The sequence below is a fragment of the Phascolarctos cinereus genome, unplaced genomic scaffold (assembly GCF_003287225.1).
Source record: "Phascolarctos cinereus isolate Bilbo 61053 unplaced genomic scaffold, phaCin_HiC Scaffold_2;HRSCAF=192, whole genome shotgun sequence".
Taxonomy (NCBI): Eukaryota; Metazoa; Chordata; class Mammalia; order Diprotodontia; family Phascolarctidae; genus Phascolarctos; species Phascolarctos cinereus.
In genome coordinates, this window is record NW_027555625.1 from 351,365,217 (window position 1) to 351,378,156 (window position 12,940).

At 40.8% G+C, this 12,940-nt stretch overlaps 1 protein-coding gene across 1 annotated transcript in view; it reads right to left on the reverse strand.

Annotated features, from left to right (window-relative positions):
• Positions 1-675: 675 nt before the first annotated feature.
• The window catches only part of SEPTIN8 (septin 8), a 35,814-nt gene continuing 23,549 nt past the window's right edge, over positions 676-12,940 (reverse strand). The window contains 1 exon segment of the mRNA XM_020991132.2: positions 676-2,143. Within this exon segment, the coding sequence (XP_020846791.1) occupies positions 2,020-2,143 (124 nt within the window). The 3' untranslated portion in view covers positions 676-2,019.

The window sequence follows — 12,940 nt, forward strand, 5'->3', positions numbered from 1 at the left end:
GCCCCCATCTCCACACATGCTTCAGTCCACCTCCCCCTCAAACACCATCCCAAATCTCCCTTCCTCTTATATGGCTCGGTAGGATGAGTATCTGTTGCTGTTTGTCGGTTATGGGTGTGAGGGGGCAGAGTTCAGACTGAGCCTAGGTAGGATTTGAACCCAGGTCTCCCTGACCCCAAGCCTGGTACTCCATCCACTATGTAACACTGCCTAAGAGCTCTAAAAGAGTTTTTAAACATGTGGTATTGTGGAAGATCACAGGATTTGGAGTTAAAGGGCCTAGATTTAGATCTTGACTCTCATACTTACTATTCTCTTGACTTTGGACATCCCACTTAACGTCTGTGTGCCTTGTTTCCTCACCTGTAAAATGAAGGGATTGGACTAGATCACCTCCGATCCCCTTCAGCTCTAAATCTGTGACCCTACAAAACCATGAAGACGATCATGGCAAAGTCAAGATAATTTAACACCTATGGGAGGTATCCTATAACTTTAAAGGAGATGGTACAGCCAAATTTTGAAAACCCTTATTTGCTGAAAAAAAAAAAGGTGGGGCTGGTGTCTTGCCATGAGCAACCATCCTACTATTCAGAACTCTGGTTTGGTTCAGAGGAAACCAGCTGCTGTGTGCAGTTGGGGGATTGCATGTCTGTCAAAGGGTAGACCCGCCCATTAACCAAGACCAGTTTTAGTTTTTATTTTTAAGAAAGTTTAACAATGACTAGGCAGGGGCAAGGGAGAGAAGAGAACAAGGCTAGATATATTCAGAGAACTAGACTCCCTTTGCACATGCGTTTAAAATGAAAAAAAAAAAAAGCAAACCACCGCATCCCCTGGTAGGAATCTTATCTTTTTTATTTCCATCTCTTTACAGGTAATACCACCTATGATGATATTTGTTATGTATCATCACTGTACTCCTAACAGAGCTGCTGAGAATGCAGAAAGTTATCCTAGGCAGTCTTCCCTAGGATCTTTTTTACAGCAACACCGGTGGACTTCTTATTCCCTATAAGCAAGGGAATTTGGGTAGTTCTAGGTTGGTTTGTTTGGGTTTAAGCAACTATTTACCAAGTAAGACTACAAAGCACAGATTAACACAAAGAGTTTGTCTGCACATGAATTAAACTATCTGCATGTCTTATGAAGAATGCAACATATACTAATATTCAAAATATTATTCAACCAGAATCCCACTTTTAAAAGATGATTAAATTAACTTTACAAATATTTTAGACGGCACTATAATGATCAATTTTTCTCATATTTTTTAAAATACACACTGCAAAAATATTTCTACTTTTCCATTCTAATAATACTGTACATAAAAAGCTATCAGATTGCTATAATTTACACACACATTCTCTCAGCTGTCTTTTTACTCACCCATATGTTTAACCTTTATTCAGGCTTTAGACCATATTGATCTGGCACTTCAAATAAAAAGGTAGTGGTTTTGTGTGTTTTTTTTTTAAAGGGGAATGATAGTCTTCCTTAGGGAAATGATTTGTTAGTAAGGCAAAATTATGCAACATGAATAGAACAGAAAAAGTCCATGACATGATGATGAATGATAAGTCACCAGGAGCAATTCTTTTGAAGGAAAGGTTCACAACCAAGCCAAGAAATTTCTTGCCATGTGAAAATGACATACATAACTTTTCTTTTAGCTTGGCTGCTCCTGTTACTATTCAGCAATCTCGGCATTTCAGGATTGTGAGGTTATAAGCCTGTTAGAAAGCAGAGATTCTTTAACTGTATTTGAATGATTTGTACTCCACTGGGATGGACACCACAGTATTGTTGCCTTTGTGATGGGGGCTGGACAACACCTGAATTTCCCTGATGTGAATCTTTACGTCCTAGTTTGTACTTTGGGATGATGATATTTAAAGTAAAGAGTATGCTGATGTTCTAATTTTTTTTCCTTTACTTTTTTTTAGAAAAAAAAATCTCTTCACTCCAGTTCCAGGTTATGGTGCTATCCAACTGTCCCCGTCTACTAAATGAGCTGCCTCAGAGGAATCGTTCCTGCCCCGTCGGATTCTTGACCAGGCAGTTGCAGCAGCACTGTATGGCTTGCCACCAGCTACTGTACTTTAAGGGCTCCACGTTGGACTTTGTGATCATCCCCTTAGAGCTGGAAAGGTAGAAAGCACAGGTAGGAATCAAAATCACCCTAGACCAGCTTCTCCGACAGTTGCTCTATTGCCAACACCCCCCAATGACATGCAAGCCTCCTTTGTGTTCTTGAAAGTGCTCATACCACAAAGGTGCTGGTGCATCAAGAAGATTCAGCCTAAGTTTTTTCTCCATGATGTAGACTGCTCCTCCTCCAAGGGGCTAGGAGGTCAGACTACAGGATTAAAATAGTCCCTCTGCTATTATACCATGTGCTGGGTGTTTGTTTCTCTCTTGACCATCAAAAGTTCACCTCAGATGAAAGAAAGTTGTGGTTGAAAGACCTGCCTCATTCAGAGTAAGGCACTGTCTGACATGGGGTTAGGATTGCAATGTAATTCCTAAATTCATTTCCCTACCCCTAGGGATATGACAGGGAGGAGAAAGCAAGTCTGACACTTTTAGATTCCCTTATGATGAATGTGTTAAGATGAAATATGCATATTAGGGTGATGGCCATTTTACTGATTTTAGAGATGAATATGCTTAAAATGGAAGATTAATTGCTTTTTTTTTTTATTAAAGATGAAGAAGCTGTCCTAAAATCAGACATGTACAGATACAGCTTTCTGCCTATTACCACATATATTTAACTTTCCAGTTAGACTTTCTACCCCTATTTTACAAGTACCTTCTTTTATCATTCCCATGAAGGGCACAATTCATACTTCTGGGGAACAAACTAAATCAGTTAACTTCCAGTTTTGATGCAGCTCTGAATTTTTTCTGTTGGAGCATCTACGTAATGTAAGATGGAGAAGTCATAAGAAAGCTTTTGCCTTGAAACAAACTAGAAAATCACAGCTAGTGAAATGGCCATTATCAGGGTTAGTCATTTATAAGGAGGCCAAATAAGCCACTGTTTTTTCTCTTTTTTTCTTTTTTCCCCAAAAGCCAGTTGCCTTTCTAAGCCTTCCATACTGAAACATCATTATTCACTTGTTTTCTCTAGCCAGTGATGTTTTTGTCTTTGTATAGGTAGTGAATGAATTTCAACCAGATGTTCAGAGGCTAGTAAAGTTATTGGCTATGAATTGTCCTTTTGCACATGTCAACTTTTGAATATCTGAACCAGGAGCCATAGGAGTACCTGGAAGAGGCCATAATTTAATTGTACCAAGGAGATGGCATGTAGGGAGTTGTCATTCATTGTTCCCTTAGGGTTGGCCAAATACCCTCTCTCTTTTTCCTCTTTGCCACCTAGGAGTTTCATAGTTTTGTATAGTCAAATGTAAATGCATCACAATTTTTTGAGTTGGTCTGGTTGTATGGTGCTTTTCTTTAGTTTTACTTCATTGTTTTTAGGAAAACAACTTCTATCCCAACACATATACTTAGTGAATGAGTCCTGGAATGTTAGAGCTAGACTTCACCTTTAGAAATTATCTGGTTTATGGTTTAACACTTTTTTATAGATGAGGAAACTGAAGCCTAGAGAGAGGAAGTGACTGGCCAGTTTAGGGGCAGTTAGTAAGAGGGACAGAATAAAAACCCATGTCTCCTGATGGCCAGTCCAGTGTTGTTTCTCTGAAACAGTCACTTTATGTGAACTTTAAATGTGATGAAATGTTATCTGAAATGATTCATTATTAAGCAGTTTAAGGCATATATAAATGCATACACATATATATGTACATATGGTATATATTTAGGTATATTTACATAAATATATACAAGTATAAATAAATTTATATTTATTTATATTTTTCTTGCGTGGCTGTGAGGTAAACAGATAGACTATCTATCTATCCATCCATCTATCTATCTATCTATCTATCTATCCATCCATCCATCTAGATATTTCACAACTTGGCAGAGAAAACTAGCAACTCTTTCATCTCCTCTTTTAAAATTTGATTATCTTAAGTCATTACTTATCAACCATGCTTTGGTCTCCAACTATCTCCATTAGAGACTCTGTAGAGATAAAAACCATTTGTGACTTCAGTATTACTGTTTGGGATCAGAGCCTATTCCCTACCCACCCACCCCCCTGCCCATTTCAGTCTCACACAGAACATTACTGTACAGTTGAACAAATCACTCTTCCATAACTATCTAGGCAATGAAAGTGATATTGTAGTCTAGGCCTGTATATCTCTAGCCCTCTTGATTTAAGGCCAACATCCCAATACATCTGCTCAGGAAGCATGAAAAGGCTCAGTCAAAATGTCTTCCTAGTTAGAAAGCTCCATGGCTTGGCTTTTCAGCTAAATGGTGCTTTGGATGAATTGCCTATATTTTAATGCAATGGGCTCAAAAGTCAGTGCCTTGGGAGTGACTTTTCCTGCCCTTTTGATGCCCTCAAACAGTGTTTCCACAAAAGAAAAGAGTGGAAAATATTAAATGTTTTGCCTTTTGCCCTGACAATCTGTCTTCCATTCTCTTGAATGGCCTCATTTTCTGGAATTCTTGATACCCTCCTAGGATGGTTTGACCACAGGAGTATACACGGCGGGGGGGAGGGTGTCAGGCCATTTATTTATAGCTATACCCTTTTGTTAAGTTCCTAGCTATTTTTGCTTCTTGCTGAGGCATCAAAGCCAACAGGTCTGATGGCAAAGTGTCCAGTATGTAAATAACAGTCATACTTGGGAATACCCAAACTGGCCAAGACAAACCATCGGGCTGAGAAGGGGAACCTCCATTGGAGTTTGCATTATATGGAATTGGTTACCACCATCAAACAGTATAATCCAAGTTGATTTGCCAGCTTCATAAATTCTCACTGAAACTAAGCCTTAGGATTCATGCTCAGAACCAGATGTTCTGAGCCTACATGGATCAGGAAACCTAGGACTTTTGGTCTGTTTAAAATTCCTCTACTGCACATCTTTCTGCCATGACATGACAGAGTATTTATTCCCAGCTTCTGCTGTCTAACCTTTAATGAATCTTGCAATTGACTCTTCCCTGAATTCAGTATATACACAATAAAACCCAAAGGCAGGAGTTCCAGGAAGAATTATGCAAAATTAATACTCAGGTTGTGAATGAACCTGCCATGAGAATAAAACAAAAAGGACATGGAAGTCTTATAACTGTGCTGGGAAAACATTTTCTGGGAGACCTTATTTCTAGATGGAAAAATATGACAGCATCTAAGTACCTTACATATAGTAAACATTTCCCAGATGTTTTTAAAATTTAATAGGTAGCATGATCAAATGCAGGAAGCAGTATCACGGGCCCTTCCCAAACAGTCTGATCACAAGCCACCACACAGACTAATGAGTAAAGTTATATAGTTCACTAACTATTTTATGTCCATTCCTACCAGCCTCTGAAGTCCTACTTCCTCTATGAAATCATCCCTGACTACTCCATGAAAGAGACTGGTCTCCCCCTTCTGTATGAATCTATTCTTTTTAAACACTTACTCGTGTTTTGATTGTTCTTTACTTTATAATATATTTATATTCTTGGAGGGCAGGGTCTGTATTTTATCCTTTGGTCTGGACCATTGGGCTTAGTACAGGACTGAGGACATAAGAAATGACCAATAAATACTTGTGGATTGGTTGATACACTCTTCTTCTCCATTCCCTATTTCCTTCCTTCACCAATCAGGGAAACAGCCAAGTGACACAAAGACGCGCAGCAGGAAGCCACCATCCCTTTTTGCCCTCGAGTATCTAACTCTTGCAGTTTTCACACGGCCAGGCGAGCACACTATTGTCTAACTCAACATAAATGCCACTGCTCTTGGGTTTTGTTTTGTTTTTAGCAAATAAGCACATCTAGTAATGCTGTTAGGTTGGAGAAGTTATTGCCAAAAAAAAAGACACCACAAAACTCAAAAAAAAGTGAAATTTAATAAAAGAGATGAGTACAAGGTGAACAGAAAGGTACAAAAACAATCAATAAATGAATGTATGAATGAAGCAGTTTGTAAAAGCATGTTAATGTTACAAATCAGAAAGTCCTTACCCAATGACACTCATAATCTTTAATGTAAACTGTTTCATTCATATTTAGACACACACACATAGAAAGTCTGCAAAATTCAAATCATCCAAAATTGTTTTACATGTAAATTTACTTCACAAAATTCATGATAGGAAAAGCTAAGATGATCCCAAAAAGTATCCCTATAATGCCAACCAATAGACATATGTAGGCAGAACCCTGAACATCCATTCCCCACAATTCCCCACTTTGGAATAGGCAGTCATTCTTTATATGTCAAGAAATAAGAGTCATGTTGGTTAGTGTCATACCATAATGGTAGATTGTTAAATAATACATAGATTTTCAACTCACCTCATGCACCAAGGATTACTAGTCTGGTTTCATTAAAAAAAAAAAAGCCAAAAAACTCAATCAAAAGCTCAACAACAAAAACCCAAACACAAATAAACACAAGAAAATTAATACATGTATAAGCTTATGCTGACATGTGTGACTTGCTGAGGGGCAGGTAATAGGTAAGGCTAATAAGACTGAGAGTTAAGATTTCATGAAACAAAGACAGCCTAGATGGAACCTCAAAGTTCACTTTTTTCTGTCAGAAACATCTGGAATCCATGTGCTTGTGGGCAGCCAATCAGGATACAGTTATTTATATCTCCATGCCCTTGGACATCCACATTCCAGACCTCAGTATTGCTGACCTCACAAAGGCAGTCAGTAGTTGCTGACTGGTCTTCTGGCTCATTTTCAAGTTCCAACATTCACACCCACACTCTATCTAGTAATAAACACATTGTTCTATTTTCCTACAGAACCTGTGAATGTATTGAACCACTGGCCCTCTCAACAAATTTAGCTGAGAGGGGCAAGTCATCATGATCTTTTGGATCTCAAACATTAAAGGAAAGCCAAGAAACTGCTGCGCTCTATGACTGTCTAACACGCACGAATTTGCCTTATTTTCTCCTGAGGTCTCCACTTTCACGATAATGTGAATTTAATAAATTCATAAAAATAGCTAACCTCTCTTCTCAAATAACTTGAGAATTAGTATATCTGCCCTATCCCAGGGTGAGCTCAGCTCCCAATACATAGATGCTGCTTCTTAGGACAGATGCAACAAAAGCCAGGCACCGTTCACACCACCCCACAAGTGGAAAACTGTCTTGGATGGGAGCAAAGGGGAGCCCAAGAATACAGTCTGGAAATTGTTGGCCAGATGAGTGGATGGGGTGGGAAAAGGGGAGGGGAAATAAAGAGGGAAGAATAAAGACTTTATTTTTCTTTAGAGATCATCCCTAAAAGTTATGCAACAAACCCACATCTCTTCATTGTCAAAAACAAAACAAAACAAAAACACCATTGCCCAAACAATAAATGAAAGATTCTAAAGGCACCAAGGAGAAAGGACATTTGTTTCCTTTCAGCAGAATAACCAATAGCATGTTTGAGTGCCTTGCTCTTTAGGGTTTTAACCCAATCTTTCCAATATCTGGCAAACCAAACTGCATTGTATCCACAGCTAGCTGAGAAAAGTCAGTGCTGCTGACTATTCCTCTACTGTTTGTATAAATCAGACATCTCCATAATTTTTCTTCATTTCAATCAGGAAAGCTAAATTATGACTTTAGAAGGAATGTTATCCAGATATTCTTCTAGCTGACTAGCTTCTTCTCTATAGGTGTATATGGAGCAGACTTTGTATCTCAAGTGACAACAAGCATTTTAAAAGACACAGGGCTAATTATTCTTCTATTTGCAGTAGGTACTACTGGTCACATACTATTATCATCTGCCATTCCATTTACACCAACAGTAGGAAGGACCCTATTTTACGTATCACTTTTGTCGGTAAAGAAATTCCAAGCACTGTCATAACATGAAGTTTATTACCCATCTCTCTGTGTATATTTTAATAATACATAGGAAAAGCTTAGAGATTTTTAGTGGTTTGTTTTAATGGGAAGTGTTATTTGTAAGAAATAATGGGAAGGGATATTATTTGGCTTTATTTGCATCAAGATACAAATTTAGAAGTGTTTAAAAAATTCTTAGGAAAATTAAACTATGATTAGAAAAATTAAAGCAATTCAAGTGAATCTCACAGCACAGCGCATATACCAGACTGTTTGGTTACACCTAGGCCAGGCACCTTGTAAGTAGCCATCTCAGCTCTGAACAGTTAAATACAACGTAGCTGGGGTCGTGGGGCTTCATTAAATCGTCACAAACTGCTCCATCAAGAGATGGTGACACTATAAATGGAAGACCAACCACTGGTTCTGAAAAAAATAAACCTTGTCAGTTTCAGTTCCAACACGAGATCATTTTTGTCTTTGCGTGGGGGTTGGGGGGGCAGCCCAGCCTGTGGGCCTGACGGGCTGCAGCCCCCATGAGGAGCATTCAGCCTTTGCTGTAAACACTGGAGTCTGTACTGGCTCTCAGTTTGTCCTCACACCATGTTATGGGAGAAGGATCACAAGATGGTAGGTAACTCAAGCAACTTAACACATGAAAGTCTAAAGTCCATTCGACATGTATATCTGTACGTGCTTTAACTGAAAAATAAAAATAAACAAAAAAACACACACATTAAAAGATATGCAGACCAAATCAAAGAGAAGCAAAATACGGCAAGACAGACAGTGGGAAAGAGCAGTCAGCTTGGCATTTATGACAACCAAATCAGAGAAACAGCTTCGGTTTGTAACATCCCAGGCAGAGCACCATGATCTGGTTGGAAGGAGCTTTGTAAAAATGGATTCATGTTTAACAAGCAATTACAACTAACCAAAACCTTTTATTACATTGTCATTCAAAGGATAGCTTGTGCACTGATGTGGAGCTCGAGCACTCCCTGCTCCCCATGAGGATGAGAGGGATGGCATTTTCCCCAAACCCCTCAGCCATCTCTACACCATTGCTCAAACTGATAGAAGCTTTCTACTATGTCCAGTTAACAGTGTAAAAAACAAAAACAAAAATCAACCTGGGCTTCAAAATTCCAACCCAAATGAAAATGCAAATTAACTGGGTAAGCACAAGGCATGAACGAGCAGGAACCAATACAAGCTATTTGTGTCCCTAGAAGCCACTGCTAAGAGTATCTTCTTTTCCCAACCTTGTCCAAAGGGCTCAGTGATTGTCTGACCAGCTGGCCCAAAAGATCCTCATCCCCCACTCATCTCAGAACCTGGCATCATGCTAGCTGGGCCTGGCTGCCCAAACCCTTGCCCTAGGCCAGCCTTCCTCCCAGCCCCTGAGCCCAGGGCTTGAACCACCTCTTCAGGTTCCCTCAGGTGGTTATTTTCTGGATGAGGTCATATGCTTTTTCTCTGCTATGCAGGCATTAGGCCCACCCCCAGTCTCTTTTTTTAGCAAATTTAATCCAAGAATCTATCCTGATTACTCCAAGATGGTACCACCCGATCACTCCTCCACTTCCTCTTTCTATGCCAGAAGTAAAATAGCTTCCCTTGACTCCTTAGGATGCTTCACTAACTACAGCCTATAGAAGAAAATAGGTTTCTGTGAGCATCTGCTGCTAGACGAGCAGAATGCAGACACAAAGGCTACCACAGTGCTGAACTTTCATGAAAATTAAGCAATCAGGGTACAAGGCAGAAATGAGGCAACAGTGAAATCCATGTGACAGAAAAAAAAACTTGGAGGTTCTCCCTCAGAGGGTATATTTTAAATAAATTCTACCCTGAGCAAAAACAGGGTTTATTTATCCTGTCAAACAATTGTCCCTAAAAACAATTCTCTATATACCCATGAGGAAATAGCTATTGCAAGGGCAAGATCCGGGTAGTCAAATGGGAGAGGGACAGAAGGAAAGGAGAGAGGGAGGACAGAGAGAGAGAGAGAAAGGAGAGGAAGAAAGAGAGGGGAAGAGAAAGGGAGACAAAGGGATGGAGGAGGGGGTAGGGGGGAGAGAGAGAGAGAGAGACAGAGACAGAGACAGAGAGAGAGAGAGAGAGAAGAGAGGGAGAGAGGAGAGAGAGAGAGGGACAGGGGAGGGAGAGAGAGAGGAGGAGAGACAGGGAGAGAAAGGGATGGAGGGAGAGGGAGGAAATAAGGGACAGAGAGAGAGAGGGAGAGAGGGGGGAGAGAGAGAGAGAGAAAGAAGAGAGAGGAGAAAGAGAAAGGAGAGGGAGAGAAGGATGGGGAGGGAGAGAGACAAGGAAAGAAAGGGATGGAGGGAGGGAGAGGGAGAAAGAGAGAGAGAGAGAGAGAGAGAGAGAGAGAGAGAGAGAGAGAGAGAGAGAGAGAGAGAGAGAGAGAGAGAGAGCTCCCCAGGGGGCAAAGCTGATTCCTGAGCACAGGTATCTTCTCTAGGGCAACGAGTGCTGTAGGAATGAAATCCTCCCTCTGACACACTGGGCCGGTTTCCCCCAAGCCTCTCCTGTCTCCCTGCACCTCTTAGGTTCTATCCTGAAGCTTTGATCTTTCTTTTTACACTGAGGAGGGTTGGAGGGTATAAGAGCAATACAAATAAATACTAAAATTTGCAAAGTATTTTGAATGATCACTGAGTCTCACCACAAAGTTGTGATGGATGTACTACAGGTATAGGCACTATCACCCCTGTTTTATAAACGGGAAAACAAGCTCAGAGAGGTAAGTGATTTGTCTGTGGTCATACAGCTACTGAATAGCAAAAGCAAGATTTGAACCCAGGCTTTCTGGAGTCCAAGTCCAGCACCATCCACTGTACCACGTGCCTTCCATGAAGAGATGTTTGCCCAGAGTCATATAGCAAGCTTATGGTCAATCTGAGATGAGAATTTGCAGCTCAAGGGCTCAAACCCTAGCCACGGATGCTCTGCCACACTGTCAACGAAGGAAGGCAGAGACAGAAACACACAGGACAAGCAACAGCGCTTTGGAATCTGGAAGGAGTGGATGGCTCTGGGGATCAAAGGGAGGAGAGGAGCTGGGGGGCAAGAGAGAAGACAAGGAAATGTCCATCCCTTATTACTAAAACATCTGGAAAATGAATCAACAGTCTCATTTGAGAGGCACAGAAGAGGGTTTACAGTCTATCTATAACAACAAAAGAGTCTAAACACTCCTACATAGCGTCTTTGGGGTAGATGTGTTGGAATCCCTGAACTCCCACTGAATGGTAGCCCCTTTTCTCTCATTTTTCAAGCTCTTCATTTCCCTTCTCCCCTCACACATGTGTATCCCCCCAGGGTTCGATGTGTGCTCCGCTCTCTCCCTTGATGCCACCCTCCTGACCCACCTCTTCAAACCTACGCAGGTAACGCCTCCAGCTCTTCCAGAGCTCCACTTTTGTATTTCCTGTCAATGTTCAACATTTCTACCTGGATCTTCTGGTAGCACCTCAAAGTCAAAACGTTCTAAGCTGAGGTTGTCATCACCTACCCAGAAGCTGTCACTCTCCTCACCTTTTCTGCTTCATTGCCCATCCTTCCAGTCTCATTACCTTAGCATCATCTTTGACCCCCTTGCTGCACATAACCTCTCAGTTGCCAGCATATTTATTCTACTTCCAAATTTTTTTATAGTTAGGCTCTCCTCTGCAACCACGATGGACCTCAACTCTTTTCTAGACACTGGAACAGCCTCCTAGTTGCTCTTTCTGCCTCCCACCTGCCTCGTGGGCTATTCAGATGTCAGTCTTCTATTCAGAACCTTGGAGTGGTTCTCCATCACCTACTGTATAAACTCAGTCCTGGAATTCAAGGCTCTGTACCCTACCTTTTCCAGCCTTATATCATACTTCTCCCCCCTTCATATTACCCATGTAAACTAGACTATCCTCCATTTCCCTCCTCCTCTGGTATCTCCCATCATGCTTTTGCTTACACTGTCTCTGACATCAAACTTATATATACTTGTTCTTTGACTGATATTTGGAAAAGATTCTCCCCACATCTGCCTATTGAAATCCCTTTCGTTCAAGGCCTGAGATGCCATCTCCTCCACAGAGCCTTCCTTGACCCTAGCTGAAAGGGATCTCTCCCTCCTCAAATTTCTTTGTGTTTGGCCTGAACCTCTCCTTTGCTCTCATCTCCACATCCCTTGTATCACAGTATTTGGAGACAATTCCCCTACCTTTCAACCGGGCCATATGTTCTTTGAGATCAGGGTCTACATCACTAGCACAGGACCCTAAAGATAGCAGGTCTTTGGTGAAAGTTCAATGTTTTTACATAATAGTTGATACTGACATAGTGTGCTTAAAGGTTTACAATGCGCTTTATAAATATTACTAATTTGATTTTTAATAGTCATTCTATGAGAAAGTACTACAGGCATCCCTACTTATAGCTGATGAAATGAAGGCTCGAAGAAAATTAGAGTGCCCGTGTTCATACACCTACTAAGTGCCAGGGGCAGGATTCAAACCCAAGTTTTTCCTTACTTCAAATCTGACCATCTTTTCATTATACCAACTGAACTGAAAAGACAACTTAGAGGCTTGGGCTGCAACTACAGTCTTCACAAATGATTAAAAGAAAAGGCGCGGAGCAATCCATAGGCAAATAGGAATCTAGTTAACTAAAAACTTAATGGCTTAATGTACACTGAATAGTTAGAGTCAGATCCCGTGGATTAGAAAAGCCCATGGGTGAAGGATCATTTGGAAGTAGTTTGGGAAGTCTAAAGTGGTGATCAGTGTCCAGCCTCCCTCACTACCAACATCCTCTGATACCTTCCTGATCCCTTAAAGCCTATCTGCTCAGTGCTAACTCTGATTTTGCCAACTCAGAGTTTCATCTCAGCTTCTTCTCCAACATGGCAACTACCAAGTTTGCAGCAACCTGGGATAAGACATGATACCTGCCTCTGAGGATGGACCTTCACCTGC